A 25,901-nucleotide genomic window follows, 5' to 3' on the forward strand; every position below is an offset into this window, starting at 1 on the left:
AGACAGAGAATTCATCTTCTTTACAACTTTTACATTATGCATCCCCTTTTCCTCTGTGTTGTGGAATGAAATGGCTACTAGCAAGAACCTATCGCCAGGACTGATGGAAAGTGGCAGGAAGAGGAAGAAGAGTTTATTGGAAATGACACTGTTGATCTTCAGTGTGAGTCATTTGACTGGTAGGAAGCGGGCGAGTGGGGAGGAGTGGAGGGCAAGAGCATCACCTGGGCCTCGACAGATGTGACGCCTCCTGTACCTGCCAGGCCCCATTAGACGCAGCTGTTCTAAAAATAAAGCACCAGGGCTTCCTTATTGCAGTGGGGAAATCAGATCCTGTTCTGTTCCTGTACAGTTCAAATCAGACACGTGCCTGCTACCCGCTTGGTCACACAAATGAACACCTGCATAATCAATAAGGCCATGCCTCCTGGTTTCCTCTGCTGGTGTCATAGGTGGAACATCAGTGAGTGCTGCTGCAGGTTTGCCTTTTTCTTAAACCCACTAATGTTGGAGGTTCAGGTTTAGAAGAACAAGTATATTCCACTGAGATTTAGAAAAGGCAGCAGCTAAAAAAAACAAAACAAAAAAACAAGTGAACTGAACATCTATTATCAACCTGTGTAACTGTTGAGTAAGCAAGTGGTAGAGAATCCTGAGCCTGGCTTGTGTGCATGTTACCGAAGGCAGAAGGATGTTACAGCTTGCCAAAGTCATATGCAGTATATGACTTTGCCTTGATTGTCCCATCCATCTTTCAGAGTTTCACTGGGGTGTCAACGTTGCAACTTAAATGGCCCTTTTACCGTTTCACAGGTCTTCTGCACTATGTTAATGTTTTGGGACAAAAGTCTCATCTCAGTCATGGCCTGAGGAGATCTAATGGCAACTTTACAAGCCTAATTAACAAGCCATGAGCGAGGTAATGAACTTTCCAAATGCGCTGGCAAACGCAAAAATAAATCACACCCTAGTGAAGACATTAAAGGAAGTGTGAGTGTACTGAGCCTTCCTTTGGGAGAGCCACAGTGAGAAAATGAATTTGGAGCTGCTGTCTTTTCATTGCCTGACCTAAGAGCGTCTCAGTCGACCCACTGCATGCCCCAGCCAGTGTATAGATTGCTATTAATTAGTCCACTTTGCACCTGTCTCCCAAGCAGCTCTTATTGGATTTTGCATGTTTCCACTCATCTCCAATGGCCACTCACAAGCTATAAATTGACATTTTATGAATATGAATAAATATCCTGTAATGCACCCTCTTTGCAAGATGATTCCATGACTCAAAACGAGTCCAATGAGTTTTTCTGTGAAAGGAGGGGATCGGAGAGGGGAAGGAAAAAAAAAAAAAAAAAAGACACTTTTCTTAAGCACAGTCATGTATTTGCATTAAGAGGGGTGAAGACCTTCCTATGCAACGCACTTAGGATACAGAAGTATGACAAAACTCATTGAGCCGACTGTTCGACCTCTTTGTACTTATCGTTCATTGAGAAGGGCTCATTTTATCCCTCAAACAGAGTTGATCCTCAGAGCTGGAGAACATTTGAGCTTTACAGCACTTCTCTCCTCTACTCTGAAGAGACCTTTGTCATCTGCTCTTCAAACATTACCACTACTTTTGAAAAATGTGTTAACATGTGTGAACACATTGTGTGTATTGCAGCTGCAAGGCTTTTTTTAAATACTCAAATTCTATTAAGGAATCAACATATCGCTGGAACATTCCTGCTACATATATAATGACAAAGATAATATCACATTAAAAGATAAATCGTTGTAGTCTACATATTTTCCACGTGTTTTTATATTATCCATAACAAAGATGTACAGTATGAATATGCCCATGGTGTATTGATGATAAAACAGTGAAGTTTTATTTCAGTCAGCAGCCACTGCACGCTCGCACTGTCATCTACATGTCTTCTTTTTTTTCTCCTCATTGCTTCATCTCCAGGCTGAAGGTGGGAGCAATTGTGTGGAAAATGGTTCCATGTCAGTCTTCAGCCATGTCCAAACCGAGGTGGCATGTGGACAGCCCCATTTTATGAATGCAAATAAAAAGGGAGATCAAAAAAAGTTATCAAAACACTACTGACATCTGACAATTGCTTGTCTCAGGAAGCCTTTTCATTTCAGCGCCCGGTATATTAAAAATTAATGGATTTTGCACAGACGCCATATGCTGTCAAGATTGATGCTTCTCTCACTGGAATAAAGTGCTACTTGTGTTGTAGGCTGCAGTATATGCATATAGATTGTGCTTTTCTTTTCCTCCCTTCTACTTTTGTCTCCCTATTGCTCCCTGCATATCTTTTTTACCCTTTATTGTCATTCCTCACTCTTCTCTGTCTCTCCAGGCGAAGAATCAGTTGCTGTGAAGTCTGCTTCTCAAAAGTTTCTCCTGTTCTTTGCCAATAATGGGAATTTTGTCTTTAAAGAATTATTCTCCTACCCCGGTGTTGTAGTAAATATTTCTTTTTGTGTGTGTGTCTGTTTCTGTCGCTTTTTGCCCGCTGGCAGTATAGTCTGAAAAGCTCGGTGGTGGTAAGTGTTCAGAAACCGTGGACAGCTGCATCCAACGATAAAAGATGCATACTAGACCGCTGGGTGCATTTCAAATGCAGAGTAATGTTCCAGGCAGCACAACAAAGAAGTTGTGCTTCTTACGGAGTCATTAGAAAAGCCTGATGCTGGTACGCTGCTGGCTGGGAGGCCCGCCACCAGACACCCTCACACATGTAGGCGTACGGACTGGGCCGGCAAAATATTGGGAACGACAGCTTAATATTGAATTAGACTTGATTTTGGTTTTAATCATCTAGTATATCTTCTTTTGGGTGTGTAGCCTACGTGAGGCTGTTAACAATCACAAGTACTGTGTTTCTCTCTCCGTCGCTTTTTCTCTCTCTGCACACTCATACATACATACATATATATATATATATATATATATATATATATATATATATATATATATATATATATATATATATATATATATGTATATATGTAAAAAGAAAACATTTAAAACGTTGTTCTTTGTTAAAACCAAGTAAAGTTTTGTGTAAAATTACATCCAGTTACAGTGCTTTCTTTCTCTGTCACTCTTAATCTAAAAATAAAGCGCTCTACTTTACAGGACAGAGGCAACTAAAAGGAATTACAGTCAGCCCTGTATCCTCTTAATGTCTGCTGTAAAAGTAATTGCTGCTTTGGGACCAACTTTCAGCTGGTTGTGTGTATGGTATGAAACAAGATTAAACAATTCTGGTAAAGCTACATCCCAGAAGTAACATATCTTTGTTGTTGCATATTTTGGGCTCAGGTGATTTATCAGATTTCCTTGACTGTGGAAAATGACCAGCCTACTAATGCCAGGAATTCTGTGTTTTATCGTGTTATAGTATTTTCTTTCTGACTGCATATACCAGTAACAGAAAGCTAACTACTGGCCTATGGTGAGCTTTGTGCTCTTGCTAGAACACAAATAGATTGGATATCTTGCATTTGAACTGTTTTGCCTTTGTTAGTTATGTCAAAATGGGCACATTCATCTGGATGAGGCTGTTAAGAGCATCAAATTTAATTTGTTGGCCAAATGTTTTGTGGTTTGGTTTTTCCTGACAGTTATTACAAATGGCAAACCTTAAGCCTTCTTGACTCACAGTAAAAAACATCCACATCAGTCGCGTGCTTGAACATGGTTGTGTGGCTGTCTTTGTCACTGCAAACATCATGAATTTACAGTAAAGAGACAGAAAATTGTGCTTAACTGCTCATCACTCATATGGTAATTAGATAGGAGACTACTCATGCTATGATTCCAGCCCAGACAAGTCTTTCTTTGTTTTTTGGGGTTTTTTTGGGCAAGAAACTTAGTAACATGTGTCCACATTTCTCAGGTCAAAATGGAGTTGTAATAGTCTGATATTTAACTCTATATTTGGAGAAATGACTCAGGATCTTGCAAGTAATTTCACCCAGTCAGCTTGAGTTTATATCTAAATTTGTTTAAATTTTATAGACTTGCTTGTGTTATGGATATTTGCTTCTAGCACTAATGTAATCCTTTCTGTCAGGTTTTCTTTAGCGTTTACATTTCGGCTCGTGCTATAGGTGCTATATTCCCATAAATTATTGTTAACAGACAAGATGTCAGATGTAGGACAAGGTAGATCAATCATATCAATACCAAGGGTAGTATTAGTTTTATTAGGGACCAGCTTGATGAATCTGACATTTTTTTTACTAAAGGGATTTGTGGCAAAAAGCCAAAGGATGTTAATGAGAGCCAACAAAAAAGTTTTGCTTTTGTTTAGCCAATTTACACTGTTGACTTAATTTTTCTCAAACAACTTTACCTGATAAAATGAAACAACAGAGTTATTTCTTTATTTTGTTTTGTTGGTTACAAACAAAACTTAAACTTAAATTTAGTTCTTCAGTTACGCGTTAATTTGTAATTTGTGAATAGAATAAGTTTGATTGTAAAACCAACTTTATACTATGTTTTCTGCTGAAAATTGAACAAATGACAAATTCCAACCAAAAAGTATTGGTATCGTTTTGGGGATACTTGCTCATGATTTACTTGGTATCAGATCAATATGAGAATTGGCAGTATCGCCAAGCCCAGTTCTGATGTGTATGTGCATCAGCAGTTTCTTTTGCAGCTTTACAGTGGATCATTGATGGTTTGTTGCACAATGCGTCATGGGTACCATGTAGGTGTAGTGCATGGAGAATGTAGTCACTGACTGTTGCCGAACCTCATGTTATCCAAACAAGTTCACCATATATTACAGCATGTCATTATAAGTTTCAAGTCACACGGTCATTGCAATATTCAACGATGATTTTGCACGGTTTATTTTGCTTAGATTTATACAGCTTACATCTATATATGTTGGTGATTTCATGTGTTTATTAGAACTGTGAACTGCTTCTGAACAAAATTCAGACTTTCTCTAAGTGAAATGCCATCTTCATTCAAATATAAATGCATTGTGGTTGTTCTATTTCAGTCAATATATTGTTTTCTATTATCTTAGTTTCCAGTATTAATATTGCACAAATATATATATTGCAACAACGATAACTTTTAAACATATTGTGCCATCCAATTTTATATGTAAAAGAATTGCCTCTTTGTTTATATATATATATATATATATATATATATAATATATATATATATATATATATATATATATATATATATATATATATGTATATATATATATATATATATATATATATATATATATATATGTATATATATACATATATGGATTTATATTATATAATATACACACACATATATCATTCCTGATAAGCCACATTGAGCTACATCCTGCTAGCTCTTTAGTATCTATCCAACCAGGAGAATTAATTAGGGTGTTTGAGTGAAAATAGTGAACAATACACTGAACCTTTGTGGTCCACATCCCTTCCTGAAACTTGCAAATATCATGCAGTTATAAACTGAATAATCAAAGGAGAGCAAGCACTCAAACAGCAAGGATACAGGCTTTGTGTTTGTAAATGCATTACTCAGAGCTGTCAAATCCATTTAACCACTGGAGTGGATCGAGGCAGAGTCTGTATTGCATGATCTAAAACCAGTACAGAATAATCAAGGAAATTTGTGAGAAGTACCCTGTTGCAGGTTAAGTCCAACTTTTCCAGGGACGTTTGTTTTATATAATTAAATGAAATGAATGGTCACCTTTGGGAATTTCCTAATGTCTCCTTTGTGTGTGTGTGTCAACATTTTTATGTAGCCCATATAAACTACAATTTTTTTTTTCTTTCTTGATTTTTCAGAGTTTTGTAAAATCTTATCCAGAGGCACACAGAGATCTTTTGGTTCATTTGCATGTAAAGTGGTGCTTCTCCTCTGTGGGTATGAAGTGCCCCCAGACAGCCCCTCCCCCATGGCCTGCCACACTGAGCAAGCCAGCAGCCTTCACTCTTCCCTACCTGCTGGGGTAGGGCATGACAGCACGGTGCATAACATCTTAAGGTCCTGTCAATCTCTTCACTACCCAACTGAGGTCAGCCTTCTGAAGAGCAGCAGGTTGGCAAGGACAAACATGACCCATTCACAAAGACTCCCCTCAGCCAGTATTAAGAAGGCACAGCCAGAGCTGCTGACTATCGAAATCAGGGATTGCAGTGCTTGTGGCACTGTATGACTGTCCAATAAAACACAAGGATGGGAAGCTAATAACATAGGGTAAGAAGACAGTGTAGACAAATGCACAGTGAGTGGCATAGTAAAAAAGTCTATGTTGATGGGGATTGCATTTCAGAATGGTGTTGAGACCATCTTATCAGAGTTAATAAAAGGAGAGGGTGTTGCTGGCTGACCCATCATCTTTCTTCTCATCAGTGTGGTCTCCAGACGCACAACAGTGGCTTGAGAAGTGGGACCTGGCTCCAAGATTGTGTTTAGATAATGGCCATCTCCAATCATAGATAATCTGGCCCCATCTTTTCTTCACAGACACAGCGGCAGACAAGGTCAGGGGGAAAAAGATTCCTGGTGAGGCGAGGCGGAGATAGGGATGGGGCGGCTCTGAGATGATTTACTGCTGAGATTCACTCAGCTGCCTCCATCACCCTCCGTTAACTTTCTCATCCTGTCGTCCCTTCCCCGCTCACTCCTTCTTCCATTTCTCACTCTTTCGCATCCCTCCATGGGCCTTGTACTGAATCCCAGCCCCTCTCTCTATCACTTGCTTCATCTCCCTGTTTGCAGTACACTACCAGTAAAAAGTAGGGAGGGTGAAAAAAAGAAAGCAAGCTAGGAAAGATCAAGAAATGTCTTTTCATTATTTGTGCTTGATCTGGACTGAAGTTAATAGGTTTAAAGTGGAAATACTGTCAACTGTTTTCCCCAGTGTCCACAGAGCAATGATCAAAAGACCCATCTCTTCAGTGTGTCTAAATATCTTTTATGTGAAAAAATGGAATAAGTATTATGTAGTAGTCAGGTGTTGGGTAAACCGAGTCAAAATGATATTTCTAGAGTATAGTTAGTTCAAGGGACACATGGCTTTAAGGGATGTAAGGTTCCTCTCCCATGCTCCATTCTACCTTGAAAATCCAAGGAGAAAAATGAAGTAAGACATGAGTCATTGTAATAGACAGCCAGAGAATCAGTTCTGTGATCCACAATGGCAGCCATGTGGCAGCTTTGTGCCCCCCCTCCACACGCACACACACACACACACACACACACACACACACACACACACACACACACACACACACTCACTCACTTATTTTATGTGCACTGGTTTTACTTCTTCTTCTGACACCCCCATATCCCCAGAGAAAAAAACATTTCACAGGGACAGAGCGAACAAAAGATGGGCAACTGGAGCCTCGAAATGGAGTAATGGGCCCTAATACCTGCACAGGCACGGAATTGAGACCCTGCACGGGTTTCCATGACAGATAATTGCTGATGTCTTTGTAGTGATAAATGTAACTCCATTCTAAAGGTGCAAATGTCCTGGATCAGCCCTGGGTTTGACAGTTTAGTGGCCCCACTGGGATCGGTGTACCTGACTGGTCGTCAGCCTTCCACAGATGAATCCCTATCTACTTTCTCTCCTTTAGTCAACCCTAGCTGGGCTGTCTATTTTCCTTTAACCACAAGCCTTCATTGTAAATCTTATTTCATTGTCAGCCACGACTGTGGTTTACTTCCCTGGCCTGTCTGCTGACTTCCTGTTGCCATTAACGCTCAATATCTCTGTTGGGGCCTGTCTGCTTGGTCTTATTTCATTCTGTGTTGTGTTCCATCCTGTCTTCTTATATAGAAACTTCATGTGACAGACTAGCAGGGGCTGTGCCAGCATAAGAACCCTCTGTATTTCATTCACGGTGCTTGTTCATCTCACTTCTTTTTCTGCCGAGAAAAGGGTAGTAATTGATATTGGGAGCCATCCATCCTCCCCTCTTAAGTCCACAGATCCAATTTATCTTGGTGAGAATGCCGATTGGCTTTCTCCCAGGCCTTGTCGGTCAGACTTTGCCTGTTTTTAGATGGCCGTTAATTAAAGTGCCGCCATGACAAAAATAAGATCTACATTGGGGTGTGTGTGGCAATGGGAATGGGCCATCTGATTCACACTTGACCACATAAATCAGCAAAGTGGCTCAGGGCTAATCTGACCCAGGCAGTCTAAATCACCACTCTAAACTGAAGGCACAGGGCTGACACAGAATGGTCCAATTAGATCCGATTCAGCCCATGTAAATCTTTAACAGGCTTAATCTGCATTAACCTCAGTGATGTTAGTCACAAATGACTTCTGAATGATCTAGTCAATCACTGTGTCAGTCAGACTATAGACAGAGGGAGGAAGCTGTGCAACAGATTCAGCACAATGTCAAAGCAGATTTGCATAATTTAGAGTCACAATTCAAGCTTAAACAGACAGATTTACATTTAAAATAGAAAGCTGCTGTGGTTTCTCCATTGTCCCCCAACAGTAAGTCTCACATCACACAATTAAACATACCAAAGCTGTTCAATTAATATTTAACATGCTTTTCCCTCTGCACAATCATGTGACAGTGCTATTAATGACCCAGTTGCATCAACAGGATGTGGGCAGGTCAGCACACAGGTAGCAAGTTTGTTATTTGTCTGCTAATATAGTTTGTTGAGTATAGTGCTTTACAAAGTCCTCAAGTCACTTTGCTGGGCAGAATAAGAAACACAAAACTGAAAAAAATCTGTGGTGTGTTTTCTTTTCAGCAGTACTGCACACATCCATGTCCATATAAGTCCCACTATGTTGGTGAGACTGTAGGTGCTCTGCTCACAGAAGGGTCCAAACAGTGTTCACACTGGTTTTATTTATTTATTTATTTTTAAATTGTGGAAACATTGAAAAGTGTTTCCCTGGAAAACTTGCTGTAGAATAGGATACACTAGTGTTTGTATTTTTTGTTTACATGTGGTTAAGTGACCCAGAGTGCAAACTTGTCCTCACCGTTAATACAACAAGAAAAACTAAATATTAAGTAAAAGTCCCAACTGCATGGAAGCGGTAGAAAGTTTAATGGCAGAGATCACAGTTATTTATACAACAGACCCTCTCACATTATTCTTAATGTTTTAGGTGACAAGGACAAGAGCTTCAGGGTGAAATCCATATGGTTTTCGGGTGATAGCATGTGTCTGTCATCATTATCTCTACCTCTGATGAGAAGAAGTTCTCTCAGACTGAGCACCCCTTCATAACACAATTGATTCCACCAGTGCCACAGCTGCTTTAAGGGACATCACTTAACATGTTTGTGTTTACATGGTAAGGGAGATGATAACAAATAACTTTAGAGACGCATTCTTTCTGGAAGATTGTGGATAAAAATTATAACAAGCGGTTAAGCCATATGCATTGAGCCCAGCTGCTCTTATGTTTATTTGTGAACATAATCTGTAATGAAGCGCTCTAAGGGGGATTGCATTTAATATTCCTGTTATTAGCCTGCAAAGCTTCTGATTAGTAGGTGTAAAAAAGGAAAGCTTGAAGATTCAAAGTTGTTTTTCTCAGCAAATTCAGATAAAAGTTATGACTTCTTACATTTCTTTAAAAATAACTATTTTTCTATTTTCTTTTAAAACAAACATTACCATACACTGAAGTTGGATGCCAATGTTTTTGTAAATTTAGGTTGCATTTAAACTGAACAGCTTAGACATAATGCACTGTCTGATAAATCTGATAGACATGTAACAGGAATACAATAACATAAATGAAATTTGATTCAGCAAATATACTAATGAGTAAGTCATTGCACATCCTGAATTTAGAATTTTCTGTTTTAGTCAATTCTTTTTCCCATTTGCAGTAGTTTTGCTTGAAAAAGTGCTTGCTCTTTTTTCCGAAAACAAAATAATGCAATAAACACCAAAACACATTCAGGTGTTTATTTTACTGTATCTGGTGATGCAAAGTTACAATATTTACAATGTTTGCAATTTTTCACTAATTTAATTTCTAAAACTTGAGTTTTCTCTACACTTCTGATAATGCTTAGATTGGGTTATGCATTGGACTTTCTAAATGTTCTGTTTAGAAATATGGTATGAAGAGAACAGATATAACATACCGGTAGTTAACGTTCATTCTTTTATTTGCAGTTGGCATAATGTTTCAGGTTATCTAGCTACAATTTTTGTGAAGATGCATCTAACAAAAAAAGCTGTTGAAAGACTTATAGGACTTTTGCAAATCTGCCCAAACAAGCAGCATAATACTGGATGAAAGAATCTATTAACTATTTTTTTAAGTTAATTCTCTGCATAACTGTAAAATTGGACCCTGTCTATGTAAAAAGGAGCTGTAACTCCCATTTGTATTTCCACCATTTGTAATTTGTAATACTTTGGATTTCTTCTTTAAAACTAAGTTAAATCAAACTTAAATCATTAAACGGTTGGAAATCTTTTTTTAGAAATTGCTCAAATTGATCCTGAACAGCCCAGGCAGAGCAGATATTGTATACAGAGTCATCACATTTATTGGGAAGAGGACAAATATTTCAGGTATAAGCCATCACCAGCATCACGCTGATGCTGTTGTGTGTGCACCGTTTGCCTTTGTTACACTTAGATACTGTAGGTAAAGTGAGTATCGATACAGTCAATTAGCTGGGTGGTTATTTCTTGACAGAAAACACTGTTACCACAACATCAAGATTTATCAGATCAATATTGCCTGCCTGTGAGCAGCTTCTACAAGTTTGTGTGTTTCTGGACATCGGTGTGAGTGTATCTTTTGGAGAGTTTTCCTATCTTGTCTTTATAAAGACTTTACTAAGACTTACTGCATGGTGACGATCCTCAGTTTGCAATTGTTTTCCTCTTTCTCTTTCTTTTATTTCTCTCCTTTCTGTTCATGTCTCTCTGTCTTGTCTTTGAACTGCTTTCAGTGACTGTGAACCTGAGACAGCCCCTCTGCTGGCACAGATGGGAAGTCAATAGAAGCAAGTGACCTATATTACAAGCTACTCCACTAACTCCCAGAGTCTCAAGTGAGAGCAGAATATTAAGGATTGCATGAGCACTGTTCCAGTGTATTTGTGTGTTTGTGTGTGTGTTGTGTGTATGTGTGCATGTTTTTTAAGGGGGTGTTCAACAGAGACCAGAAGAAGGTTAATTACCTCCCCGTCCTTCGCTGTCGGCTGGCTTCACCTGGATGGGCCGGTTCATCTGGAGACGGGGTGGGGGGAAGAGAAGGAGGAGAAGGGAAATCCCCTGTTAGCTTGAAACAATATAAGCAACTGCAATGGTTTGTAAAGTGGGATTGAATGAGGCAGTGCCGCTGGTGCCAATGTCCGGAGTCTGTCTTGCTCTGTTAACTAAACACAAAAATCAAACAGTTACGTTGGCATAAGGAGTGATAAATATGTGCAACACTCCATTCCGGCATGTTTAATTAATCCAGCAAAATGTCTCCAGAGATGCCTGAATCCCCCTCACAGTTCAGCAGAATTAGCACTTTTCAATGACGGAGCCACACTGGGTGTCAGATGGCACTTGGAGATTAATGCCATTACATCAGCCACTCCCAGCCCCACCGGGAGAGGTCCTTTCTGGCTGGCCCTTGCTCTTCCTGTCCCCTCCTAGCTCCAGACTCCCAGTCACCGGCTATATCCTGCTCATCCCTGACCCTCGGCAATCTCTCTTTTGCTGCCTTCATCCCTCCCTTCTTTCTTTCCTCAGTACACAGAAGCCCTTTTGCAACTCTTGACTATGCTACAAGTCTGGTCTGCCAGCTCCACCCTTCACAGACCCTCTCTGTCCCCTGGAAGCTAGAGAGAGTGTACAGCAAAGCCATGAAACAGTTTGTGAATTTTCAACAGTGGGGAAAAAGGTAAACAACCTTTATAGGTACATTGTAGAGGTAAAAGCAAAATTCTGTTTGGTTATTACAAAAGAAAAAACAAAAACAAACAAAAAGACTGATTCCCATGAATATACTTATTTTTTAATCCCTAGAATTTGAATAAATGAATACAAAATCAGCTTCCCAAAACACCCTTGTTTATTGAGAGTACCAACTGTACTCACATCATTGGGTATTTCTGACTTAAGTTGGCAGTAGATCCATCTTTTTAACTCTGCCATTTGGACAGGTCCAACATGTGAGTGCCCGTGACTGGCACACAACACTGCCCACTCAGATCAGTCAGCCCCAGCATTACAGTGAGTGTTGGGTCCTCAGGCAATGTAACACTTGACAGCAGTTGACATGAGCTCAAACCGTGGCTAAATATAGACCTCTGTGTGGTAGACATGTATAGACAAGTGTATACATGATGACACCCTGGGGATGTATTATAGTCCCCTGGCAATATGCTGTGACGCTGGAACAAAGCTTAGCAAGATGATGGACGCGTTACAAAGACAAGTGCATAAAGCTGGCTGCAAATGCACACAAGGAAAAACGAGAACTGCGCCAAGAAAAGAAATAATGTACATTATAACTGACTGCAATTTGCTCTCAGATTTGCACAATGTATTATTATTTAGTTGACAAATGACATACCACACAAGACCAGAAATACAAAGGCAATGTACTTAGTTTCCATAAGTATATCAGTTGGCTATATTTCTATGATCAGCAATGTTAACTCTGTAAAAACTTACTTTGCCATGTACATAGTATTTACTGATTACCTTAGGTGATAAAGGTAATATTCAGTGAAAGCACTGATCAAATAATACTTTGTGGAAAATGCTCAACTTAGTTGCATTGCCTTGACATGCATCCATTTTAATTATACCAATATATCCCATTAGATTTTTAATATAGCATCTTTATTCAGCACATGCTTAACAGCAGGAGGTTCTTGTGCTTTTTTACCATGAGACCCAATGTTTCCAGTACAAAGTGGCGTAGGCCCCATTAAAAATATTAACACTGTATTGACTTAAATTGAGCCCAGTTTTGGTTTAATATGTATTTAATAACAAAGAAAGCCAATTACAGTTTAAGAGTTAAAACTTTTAAACACATGACATGATACAATGAGATCATCACAAAGACTTGAACCTGTGTGTAGGTTCATGGAATACAATCAGGCTGCTGTAAGAATTTTACAAGCCCAAGTCAGGTTTAGTCACAGGAAACGTGCTAATTACCGTATTAGAGTTTACAGCTGCAGAAGAGAATGGACTACATGACCATTAAAACAAATGGAAATCTGGTCAATACATAGATAAACTAATGCATTCAAAAATGCTCTCAAAATGACAAAAGTTCAATTTAAATAAATTGTAAATAGAATAGTTTGTTCAGTTTAAGCAGTCTTAATGAACTATTTATTTAATAAATCACCTGATTTTAGAATTTTTTTAAGGTGTTGCCAGACATGCACAATGTTGTTTTGCATCTTTAGTTAGTATTATTTTCTTTTTTTTCTTTTCTCTTCTTTTCGTCTTTTCTTTCTTCTTGTAGAAACCATTGAAGATTTGGTTTCTAGACACCGGTGACTTAAGCGTTAGCTCCTGCTCTACACCTTGGGCTTTTGGCTCTGCCTTGTTACCATCTATGACAAACCAAATTTATTGAACTGGAATTTACTTGTTCAAAATTTTGCTGTTTTAAGCAGATTTGGGACCAGTTGTGCCCTGTCTCCCTTTAAATAGTTATGCATAACTTTTTTCTGTAGGCTAGCAACTAGTCTTGTTCTTGTTTAATTTCATAAAACCACAAATGCTTTACCACTCCCAAGTGGTAGGAACAGCAAAGCTTCTCATGGAAAACAGGAATTTTTTTTGTGTTTTCAACTGATAACTTATGCAGTTCCATAGCCCTTCGTGGCCCACAGATATAAAACCAAACATTTTTTGTGGCCCTCCAGTCCTGTGGCTAATAGCAAATTCGATTTGTACTCACAAGTCAGATTTTTCTAAATCTAGGTTGGATCAGCAAGTATGCCCTTTAAAATTGGGAATCCCAAGGTCTCCCATTAAAGATGGCTGCTCACAAATCAACACAAAGTAATATCAGTAGTAAACAATCACTTTCATCTAACCAATCACTTTCATTTAAATGTGATTGTTTACGTGTGGACAAATTGATGTTAAATGACGTCCTTCAACTTTACCTGCAAATTAATTGTGTAAATTGTGTCCATGTTTAATATGTTAAATGAAGAAATGTATGCATGTTTTACTGCTAACAACAGGAACAATGGCCAGTGTGGTCAGTCTCTTTGTTTTTCCCTCTCTGACAAGTAAAAATGAAAGAAGGAGGAAAAAAAGCTGACTATAGCTCCATTCTGGCCTGGGACTCCCTTTTATAGTATATGTGTATAGTTTTTTTTTGTTTTTTTTTTTTTTTTTTTAAGTATTATTTCTTCAGTAAAGCTTTCAACATATTAAAAAGTTGATGCGTTCTTTGAGTCATTGTTTAATTGAAAAGTCTTATTTTCTTAATTTGGCCATCGCACATTTATACATTAATGTTACACATTCTAGTTATAAAACTTATCAAGGAAATTTCATGCTTTTTGAAATATCTATGAAATCAGGTGTTATTTTTTTCTTGCATGACAGATCTATACGTACTCACATTTCACAATATTCCAAATTAGTTATTTACTTTCAGCAGCCTTTCACCTCTTAGTCCACAAGCAATAACTACTATTATGACATTACTTTTTGTGTCATGTTAAGCTTAACAGCAATGTGGACACGTAGACTTTAGTGTGGAATTGAAAATGTTTTACCTAACCTACCAAGCTGTCAAGTAATAAACTTGACCTACTTCTGTTAAATGTCCCTGTCTTCTGCTCGCCCAGAAAATCTCTGTAAGCCGAAAGGTCTCAGACAGGGGGCAATCTTCATGAATCGAAGGCCCATATTCTTCACATTTAGTTTTTTTTTTTCCACAGCTGAAGTGTTAGCTGTTGTTAAAAAACCCAAGACCAGCACATATCCTCCCAGATTCCCTTAACACTATAAAGCATTAAGCATTATCAAACAAAAAATTATTTTTACACACACGTGCTGCTGCCAAAAAATGGCAGACAGTCTCTTTCTGGTATTTGCTAGTATTAGTCTATATGTACACGCAGGCAATGGAAAATACTCTAATGTTTTTTTTTAAATCATTAAGCTATAAAAGTGAAGCCTTGACACCTCACGAGGAAAAGAAAAGGGGCACAAAAAGGAAGTTTAGCTTTATTATGACCCTAAAAGGTTTCCTCATCTTTTGGCTATCGTCATTGTTCAGTTGGAAGCTGGCTCTGTGAGACTCTTTGGAGTATGATGTGAAAATATGATCTTGTATTTTTTGTTTTGTTTATTACACCGAGATCTAATAGTATCTTCTCATTAATGTAATATTGTATGATTGCCTATGACCTACTATAAAATCTTTAATTAGTAGTGCTGTTATTCAGCTATTTTTCAGCCTTTATTATTGCACAGCATAAGACTGCCTATGTCTGAGACAATTCTAAGGATTGTGAAGCACTGATGTATGTGACTCTGCTGTAGAGAGAATTAAGGTCAGTCAGAACATTGTAAGCAGTAAGTTAAGAAGTGATGTGAGTACATTTTTAAGTGTGTGTGAGAGTGTGAGTTTGTGTGTTGATAGCTGCTCAGGTTAGGGGCAGAAATGGTCTCACATAAGAGGTTTATGGTAGTCTGAAGTCCCAAGATCCCTGTCCAGTGATCAGTCAGCTTCCAAGTCTTAAACGGCAGCGACTGGTCAGAAGGCTTCATTAGTAGCCCCTGAGCCACTGCAGCAACAAGAGTCATTTAACAACCCAAAAGTACACTTGGGGTTGCTAGGCAACCAAGTGGAGGTGGCCAGCAGGCAGGCAGGCAAGCTGGTCGTTGGTCCGCAGGCCAACCAATTGGCAATCCTCTCTTTCTTCTTTTTTTTTTTTCTCCACTCTGTCCAAGGAGGTGAGAGAGGAAGGGGAAAAAGAGATTTCTCAACTCCCACCTTCCAGCATGTCCCACTTTCATGTCCTTTTTTAGAGACTGTGACAATGAGTTTTCAGAGCGAGTCTGCTGCAACTTCTACTCCAGCTTCCTGCCAAATTATCCCGTTCAGCTTGATGCCAAACTCTGCACTTGAAAGGAGTGCTCCCATGCATATGGCTGGAGTTTAGATGTCTCTCTGAGCTACTTCATACTGTCCTCTACATACATTTTCTTGAGCAAGGCAGCTGGAGTGTTTCTAGCAAACTTTTCTGCACGGCCATTTTGAAGTTTCCTTTACTTTATCCTGTCTCTCTTTCTCTCATACACTGTGACACACACACACACACACACAGTAGCACAAAAGTCTGGGGGCTCAATAACAGCAGGTGGCTTAGGTGACATTTTAATCCCTTATTACTGAGTGCAGGATTAGCCAACAGATCAAGGCAGAGTTAATTATATGAATTCATCAGAGGCTGGGCGAAGAAGCTGCATGCTTTCCCCTTGGGCCATGACCCACCCCCACACCACCTCCCACCCTTTGTGCGCACTCATACATGCACAGACACTGAGGAAAATGACAGGAGACAGTGTGTCTGAGAAGCTAGCTAGCTGCTTATTAGCATTGCAGTGACAGAAAGCTAAGATAGCACATGCAGTGGAGCCTCCAGAGATGCTGTAAGACAAATGACATCTACTACCTTCCCGTTGGGCACAGTCAAATGAACTGCATAGACGTTGGGGATGAAGACTACAGGCTTTTTTTATCCTGCAGACATACGGCTGCCGAGAGTTCAACCACCCCCCGTCTTCCTTTATCTTTGTCTCCCCCTGCCCCTTTGGCCTCCAAAACCAATATGCTTCCCACCACAGCCCCTTAATGGGTTGATCAATGCTGACAAATAGGCAGCTCATGCTGTCTTGCCAGGGAACTCGCAGCTCCGTGGCTCTGTGCTGCTGCACTTAGAGAAGCCATCTCTCTTTCTCCTCATCTCTTCCTTTTTCTCCTTTTTGTCTTTCTTCTTCTCACTTTGTAGCCCTCTTTATTTCCCCCCTTCTTCATGCTCTATTTCCTTTATGTCTATACATTCTCTCTTTATTTTTCACTTTGATCTAATCTCTAGAGGCAAATCTATATTTTTCATTCTGTTATGATGAATAAAAGTCAGCCGAAGTCACGGAGGGATGGACACCCAGCAGTGTGAGAGAAACTTTTCTTACATTTTCCATTAACAGACAGTGTGTGTGTGTGTGTGTGTGTGTGTGTGTGTGTGTGTGTGTGTGTGTGTGTGTGTGTGTGTGTGTGTTCACGGGTATGAGGTTTAGTTTATGTGAGTTTGGGTGTTTTGTCTGATTGATAACTGAGACAGAGAGAGACAAGGACATCACTGGCCTTTGACTGTGTTGCCCATGCTTTGTGAATACCACTGCTTACAAAACCGAGCTAAGAGAAAAGCAATCGACAAGGCAATTCTAAATACGAAGAAAATGTGTGAGAACTTCCTCTTTCTCCACTTTGACATTCCTTTTACTCTAATTCTGACCCATCTTTCTTTGTTTCTAAATTAATTGCAGCATTACGCAGGAAAAATAGTTATTAGTGCATCAAAGTTAGATTTTACTAATAAATGGCAGATTTGATGAAGAGCTGATCTGTTCATTTAGAGAATTTATCTCAGTTTATTTGCTTCTGTCTGCTCTACTCTAAAAGGATGTCTGTGATTAACTGTCCAAATGGATGTGCAAAATGAACTATGAAAACATATAATCAGTGCACCAAGCCAAGAAAAGGGCCTGTAAATGCAGCTGGAGCAGTTAAGAAAAAAAAATCCTTAAAAAATGGGAAGCTCGTTAAATCTATAAAACAAAAGATGATTCCAAATCATAGTTTTATAAGACGGCAATGAAACCCAGCTTTTTAACATTGAGGTAAATTTATCTGAAAATGAACACAGTCATTGCATCATGGTCCCATTCTGCAAAAGGAAGGTGTGTTATGGCACACCTGCTTATTTAGTCCTTCACTGAGCTTTTATGCTTCACAGTTGTGTTGGTTAATTCTGATAAAATAATAAGAAGAGGAAAAGGAGATGCATCATTATCTTCTCATTCAGGCATATTACTTATCTCATACATTTTAAACAGCCATGTCAGTCACAGTGGCATATGACAAACATGGCGCATACCAATAAAATAAATAATAAAAATGATGAAACAGCTCTCTGAAAGTATTTCATTTCTATTTAGATACTGATGTTCAGTCACTTTTTTATGGAATGAATGAATCTTGAATACTGATTTAAAAATTATAGAAACAATGTTCTGCTTTCCAACCATTTGTACAGTGTAGCTGTAGCTCTGTAAAGATTGACAATTAACAAAATTAGAAATTTCACTGTGCTATATTGTAATTTTAGTTGATTTTTGTCTGTTTGATTTAGCTGGACTTATTTAGTCAAGCTGCATCTAGCAAGCAACTTAGCACGGCCATGCATCCACTTACAGCACCCCACCCAACCCACCCTCTAAAGCTTTTATGAAAAACTGTGGACATATTTACTTCTCTAAAGCAGATAACTTGTGTATTTTAATGAGACAATTCCATCCATGTTTATACTTTACTGCATCATGTCGCTTATCACATGAAATCAGGCTCTACTCCAATTGAAATGCTTGGAACAAAGAGAAAAGGTGTTTGCTTTGAAATTATTGTGAGGCTTCTGTGTGATATTAAACCTTCCCATAATGAAATGTCACCAACAGATAACTAGAGAGAAAAAAAGGGTTGACACTGGTTAATTAACTTTGTCCTTGTTATTTCATCTCGGTTTCTTTCAAGTCAACAGGTATCATTCTCTTTATTAGCCATTCATTGTTTGATGCCCCTCATTATCATTCTGCAGTTTTGCTGTCAGCACATTCATTGGAGCCCTTGATGCCATTTACAGCCCTTTTAGCTCAATTAATGATGGATAATGCAGACTGACTTTGCTTATAGAACAAACAAAGAGCCAGAGACACTAGAGAGAGGGAGAGAGAAAGAGAGACTCCAGTCCAAAGGGAGATATAATGATGGTAAGACCCTGACCTTTGATCATTATAAAGTCATTATAAAATCCCTTCACCTCTGTCATTGGTATTGGTGCCTTTTGAGGCAAAGGTAATACGCAAATTTCTGTTTGACTAAATACAAGTGACGTCTTTGTCAATATTCAGTTGGGTGTCGTGGTTAGCTGAAAAATGCTGTTTGTTCTGTTTAGATTGTTTTAAAGGTGGCTTTTCTTTCTTCTCTTTCTTCTGTGTGCATTAGAAAAGGAAAACTACCATGCAAACAGAAATCAAAATGCCAAGATTTGAACAGATTGGATTTTGTACTTCCATGATCTATTTGGGAAAGTGCCTTCTTTCCCATTTAAACAAAAAAAATCCTTTTTGAAAATCTACTTATTTATTTTCATTTTGGAGTACAAGTATCTCACTGCAGGCTTATATCTTTGCCAAACAAGCTCCCAGATCCCACACAGCTTATACTGTAGCAGCCCAAATTACTGTTTCCATCACCCATCGCTCACATGTCAGGACTTCCTGCCCTTCATTTCTGTGTGGAAAGGGAAACAGGGCCAGCACTGTGGGAATGAGTCTTTCCCTCAAATTGGTGTGTGAGTTCACAGCGGCCTCCCTGTGAGACCAGCGAGACAAGAGAAGTTGGATCTGCTGTGTGTGTTGGAGGAGATGGCTTTGACTTGGAGTGATCACACATCGCCTGTCTCCCCTGAAAACACATGAAGGAGGGCTGTGTCTGCCACACTGTGAGGAAGAGTGAGAAGGGGTGCTGACAGCTCAGCAGAGGGTTGCTGGCGGTGAACGTGGGCTATTTTTAGCTCAGAGCCCGGCTCCTTTTCAGAGACTAGATTCTGAGGGTCAGTTTGTTAAGGAATGAGGGATAGCACCTAGAAAAATGAATAAAGATTTGCTCATATCCAGCTAACACAGTAATCCCCAGTGTAATTTCCTCTGTTTGTGTTTTGCCTCGGTAATCTCTGTCCCATTCCCCGTAATTACCTGGCAATTGATCCCCCTATGGAGCATGTTTTCCTTTTTTTTTCTCAACTTAACTCATCCCTATGAATCTGTTGTTGGCTCCTGAGGCCCACCTGAACATCTGAACCCATATCACCAATCCCTCCAGGCCAAGCTTGTATTGGGAACTGTAGTCTGCCATGCTCTGACAAAGTCCTGTACCCCCATCCTATATTTATTTCTATCCCATCCATACCCAACAGGTCTCCTATGGAGGTGGGACAGAGGAGACCTTCTGAAGACAGAAAGAAGAGGAGACATCAAGCCATCATGGTAGCGTCTTTTCCATAAAGCTTCTGCTTTTCTTCTGCCTGCAACCATTGGCCAGTGTTCTATATTACATTTATTGCCCCCATCTTTTCCCCTGCTTTCTCTTCCTGTATTTGTAGTGGGGGTGGATGGAAAGAAGGACAGGGTGAGTCGGCAGCGAGGTACATCAGGGGAAGGGGGGGTGACGATTCGACACAGTGAGACAAGACTAACAAATTAGTCAAAGTGACAGGGAGTTTTATGAGGTCTGTTCTTGTGAGGCGAGTGCTGCTCTCTCCTTCTTTCTCTGGGCCGTGGGGACACCATGCAGAGGCCGTGTGTGTGTGTGTGGGGGGGGGGGGGGGGGGGGGGAGACACAGACTGAGATACATATTTACATACCTGAGAAAGAGAATGGTATTTAAGAACATAGTGGAATAAAATATCAGGAAGAACATTAGGAAGTCTAAAGAAAATTAATGAAAAATAATTAATCAATCAAAAAAGTTCAAATTGTTTTGCATAAATACAGGTGCACACACATTTCCTGAGAATTTCCTGACACAAAACCAGCTGTCTTTTTTTTATTTTTTTATTTCAGTTTAGCAATGATTTTGTTCACAAGGAGCAAGTGAATATGTTTCTGTTTACAGTAAATCTAATTTCTGCATAAGAAGATGAAAATATTTTCTCACTTTCAGTGCAAGCACAAAAGCACAGGAGGTCAAATGCCCTGACTCAAATAAACAAAAAGTCAGCGCAGGAATTGCAACATTAACTTGGTATCTACCCAGGAGCATCTACTACTCTGCAAGGCCACAGAACAAATATTTCTGAGCTTATCCAGACGAAAGCAAAACAAAGTGTCTCACAGTATAAAGAGGAGTTGGAGAATAGTAATTAGTGGAAGGTAATGACACACCATGCATTTGTAAGATTTAAGAGTGCCTGTCCCAGTTTGCTCTTTTCATGCACCTGTTGGACATTTCTGCAATCGAGGCCGTACACCCTACAGCGCTGATGAGGAGAGTCAGCAGTGAGAAATCAGCAGCAGCAGGAAGTGTGCCAGACCCCTCTGCTTCAAGCTTAGAGTGCACATGTATACACTCTGACACTATGGATGTAATGCATGCAAATGCAGAAAGGGAAGCAGAAAACACTACAAACTAAGAACCCATTGTGAAGGTAGAGTGGAGGAGTGCATTGATTATTTATTATATTAAATGTAAATTTATTCAACGATACAGGAACATTTCTATGCCTGAAGTTACCTGTTAACTTTACACATATTAAACTAATTTCTTCCTAAATATTTTTGCAGTGCTTCCTTCTTAGATGAACCCTTACCAGGCTGTTTTTCATTGAGCACTACCTCAAATTTAAAGGTTTCTGCTTTTTCTACCAGTATGGGATGAGAACAAGAGCATTGCCGCTGAAATGACTTCAATTTGTAATAATTTGACAGTGGAGTTTGCATGTTTGTTTACTGAACACAGACCGTTTTATATGTTTGGTTAATTTTATGTATTGTTTTTGGTCTATTCGTGTTTTTTTTTTTCTCTTTTAAATTTCTTTTCTTCACATTCTTATGAAAATAAAGTTTCCCCCTCTTGCACTTACTGTTTATATTGTGACCAGAAGTTAGACATAATATATTTTTGAAGTGCTTGTTTTAATATTTAGGAGAAATATATGTTCAGTCTTTAAATAAGACATGTAAGCCATAACTATTAGAAAAACATATAGAGGCGATAACTTTAAAAAACACGACTTGCACACATGTTTTCTTGTGTTTGGAGATAAGAAAGCATATCAAATTATCATTGACAAACTTATCACATATTCTTGCTTGTAGCATCACAATGCACACAAACACAAACATTATAAAGACCAGATAGTTGAGTGCATAAGCTGATAACTGATTTCAGCCGGTTCATACTCAAGCTGCTTTAAAATAAAAGAAAGATGCACATGTTTGTATGCATTTTTTAGAAGTGAGTAAAAGTAACAGAATCTAATTTATATGTGTTATGTATAACATATATTATAAAAGGCTATAAGAGTACCCACTGATTTCTTATTTTTGCAGAGCTCACTTGGTATAAACTGCTTTTTGTTTTGCTCTACGCTAATATGCAATAAGCTTTAAATTAGATTCTGATCTTTAATGTTGCTTTAATTTACACTTAAAAACAAACATTTACATTGCTGTTTTAGTTGCCACTGCCAACCAGGCTTTCATGAAGATACTGTTAAGAGTCAAACATGCAAACATATGAATACTATAGTGGTATAGTCTCACTGAAATCCTATCCTAGCAAAACATAAAGGCTTCTGATTATAAAAATACAGATTGTACTTTGCAACACAGACACCCATACACACAAAGTCAAAAGCAGGAAGTTGTATATCAGACATCAATATATTTAAATGGAGTCAAACATACACATGGCTAAACAAAGACATTTAAAACTTGACAATTATTGATCGAAATATTCATTATTTTAATTCCAGATGACAAACTTTTAAATGGAAACATACACACTCCATATTTATCCATTCATGCACACACACACACACACTAATACGCATACATGTACATTGCTGGCAGAGATGTCTTTAGACACATGAGAGCACTCATACAGCCCTGCAAGTGTGTTCCAAGACGCTGTTAGCACAGAAAGGCTGTTTGTGAAAATGATCACATCAATCGAAGTGATAGATAAAAGACTGGGAGCAATTGATAAAGTGCCACAATTATTTGGAAGATGAATGGCTGAATTTGCTTTTGAAATTGGACTGGATCTCAGTGCTATGGAACAGAACTCATCATCATCAATGAGTCTGCCTTTAGATTGCTTTCTGTCACAAGCCAATATCAGCACGGACAATTGGATCCATCTGCCAAATGGGATCAAATAGACCTACTCACACAACATCAGAGGTGATGTATGGTGACCATGTGTAAAACATATTACAATGAAAATGTACCATACATCATTGTAAACGTTGTTTTATGTGTTTGCGTATAACATTTGCTTAAGAGGCATTAAAGGAACATGACTACATCACAGACAGAAATCATGCTAATAGCGAGGAGACTAAACTAAAACAAAAAGCCTAAACGCCACAAATGAACCCATCAATTCATATAATGCTGGAAATGATTGTAAAGTCAACGTATAGAGTGGATAGCTTGAGAGTTATGTGCAGTTAAAGGTGGCCTTTAAGAGTGGAGAGAGGGGAATCATTTCTCTCACATCTTCAGACACACTGGATCCAGGATATTTGTCTTTTATTGTTATTATTTAAAAAGAATATTTGCAAAGTTGCAACTCATAAAACTTGCACCATTGTATCACATAATTTATTTAAGCCTATAAATCCTTTGGCTTTTGCAGTTATAAGCCTCATAATGATGCATTGGTTAACACGGCCTGAATATTTGAGCCACATAAAAATGGTAATAGATTAAACCAGGGGAGTGTGTGGAGCTGCAGTGTGTATGGGTGACTGTATGCGTGTGTGTGTGTGTAAGAACAGCTATCAGTAAAGAAGTATTACTGCAGATTACACAGGCCTAAGCATACAGTGGGGAGCATCAGAATGCGCTGTATCTCCCCTGCATACACATGCACAAAGCAAAAGAAGAGGGACAAACGCAGCAGGGGGGTTGGAGGGAAACACAGTAAGTAATGTATTGTGCTGGGAGGGAGGTGACAGGGGTCTGATGATACAGAGGAAGCGTGTAAATGGGGCACTATTAAGGGAGAGGAAAGCTGAATGAATGTTTATGGCCACGTATCGGCCCAAAGAAAACATCTTCACACCCAAAACATTACTTGTTTATTTTTTCTGTCTTCACTGTCTGGAGTATCTGCGGTAGCTATTGCATGTTATTCACATGCACTGTAAATCACATGCACATCTATTTCAACCTGTAGCTGTCAGAGAGGATCATACTGTTGTAGATTTTTCTATACATCAATTAGATGATCTCTGTTGTATTCTGTGTTTTATACTTCTATTTGCTGTATTTTTGCTCTATAATGGCCTATTACTGTGTGATATGCTGCTTTCTGGTCAGTGTGATCCATTAGCTATTATAGCTAAAAGACTGACCGTCTCTGTCCACCGCAGTCGCAGACAAAAGTTACCGGTAACTAAAAAGTAATGACTTTTTTCTGATCAGAAAATTTGCACATTCTAACGCACACCTATATTTTTATTGTTTCTCTCTCCATTTGCAATAAAATGATCTTTTGTCTGTTTGCTGGTGACAGGCTGCATCCTGACGTACCCGTCACAATTTCATCCTGTTTTTAAGCATAAAAAAATTGCCTCACAGTCACACACCGCCATGTAAGCATGCATGAACACGGGCATCCCCCCTCCTGCTCACACACATATCGTTTCTGTGCGGTCAGTGTCCAGGGGAGTTCTGCTGAGACCTGTGCTGTCAGAGAGCAGACCATAGAGTGTCCCTGGTCCCTGCTCCACCTGCTGTGACAGCTAATTAGGCCTGGCCACAAAAGCAGGCCTGTCTGGGTGCTGAAGTGGGTGTCATGGCATGGCATAGCAGGGCACAGGATAGGATGGCATGGGGGAAGGGGGGATGATATGACCAGCTGATGAAGTGCCCTGCTGTGTTGTCTGAAGACACGCTTCACCTGGGAACACCCACGGCCACAGCGGTGTGTCCTCGTCTTTGTAACACTCCCCTTCAGTCATTAATTATACTCATGCGTTTCCGTGAGTCCTCCATTTAGACTAATCAACAAGCCGGGCCTCCGCTGACATCATTAGCTTTCATAACAAGCACCAAGACCCCTCCGAAGCCATTTGTGAATATTAACCCTTCCTTGACAGTAATAAGCCATCCTTATCTTGTGCTGTACCTCGGGGCCTTTCGTACTGCTCCTGTTGCCCGAAACCCTCCGAGCCTGTTCTGTCATTAGCAGACAGCAGTAGCTAGCACCAAAGCTCCAGGCAGACAAGGAAGCATAAATAGCATGGCAGGAAGTTAACACTGACAGGAGACGGGGAGGGGAGGTTGTGGGTGCAGTGTATTTTGGGGAGGGTTAGGGATCAAAGGCACTGACGAAATGGGATGAGACAGGGCAGCCTAAGCCCCTTGGGTACGTGCGTTTATTTGAGTGTGTATGACTCAGATACGAGGCAGGCAAGGAAACACAGGTTGGAGATGGTGACAGGAAGCTCAGCCGTTTGCCTGGACCAGCAGGGAGCAGGAGAAGAGAGAAAGATCCCCTGAGCGACTGCACAGCCTCCTGGAGTTTGAGCTGTTTGGATATTAAATTAAAAACACAAACACACGTCCATAAATACACAGACTGAGCAAAAATTTGCCAGCAGTCCTTAAGGTGTAAACATGTCTAACTTTAAAGTGCGATGTATGTTTATACTTTTTACTTGTCACACTCACTCCCACAAACATGCACATCTAGGCCGTATCCAGTCTTAGTCATCAGCCGTCACAAAGATTCATCCTTGAATACTCATCAAAGTCATTTTCTCTAAAATGTGAACATGTTTCATATAACCACAGGTACACATGCTTTTTGATGTCTTACACAAACTC

At 39.4% G+C, this 25,901-nt stretch overlaps 1 protein-coding gene across 9 annotated transcripts in view; it reads right to left on the bottom strand.

Annotated features, from left to right (window-relative positions):
• Positions 1-25,901, bottom strand: part of celf6 (CUGBP Elav-like family member 6) — a gene marked incomplete at both ends in the record, with an annotated part of 135,532 nt that overhangs the window by 31,106 nt on the left and 78,525 nt on the right. For all 9 annotated transcript variants that reach the window (XM_079238212.1, XM_079238210.1, XM_079238208.1 and 6 more), the window contains one exon: positions 11,191-11,239. In XM_079238212.1, coding sequence (XP_079094338.1) covers positions 11,191-11,239 — 49 coding nt within the window. The remainder of the gene's footprint in view (positions 1-11,190; positions 11,240-25,901) is intronic.

This window comes from Telmatherina bonti, assembly GCF_933228915.1.
Source record: "Telmatherina bonti genome assembly, chromosome: 1".
In the NCBI taxonomy this organism is placed as follows: Eukaryota; Metazoa; Chordata; class Actinopteri; order Atheriniformes; family Telmatherinidae; genus Telmatherina; species Telmatherina bonti.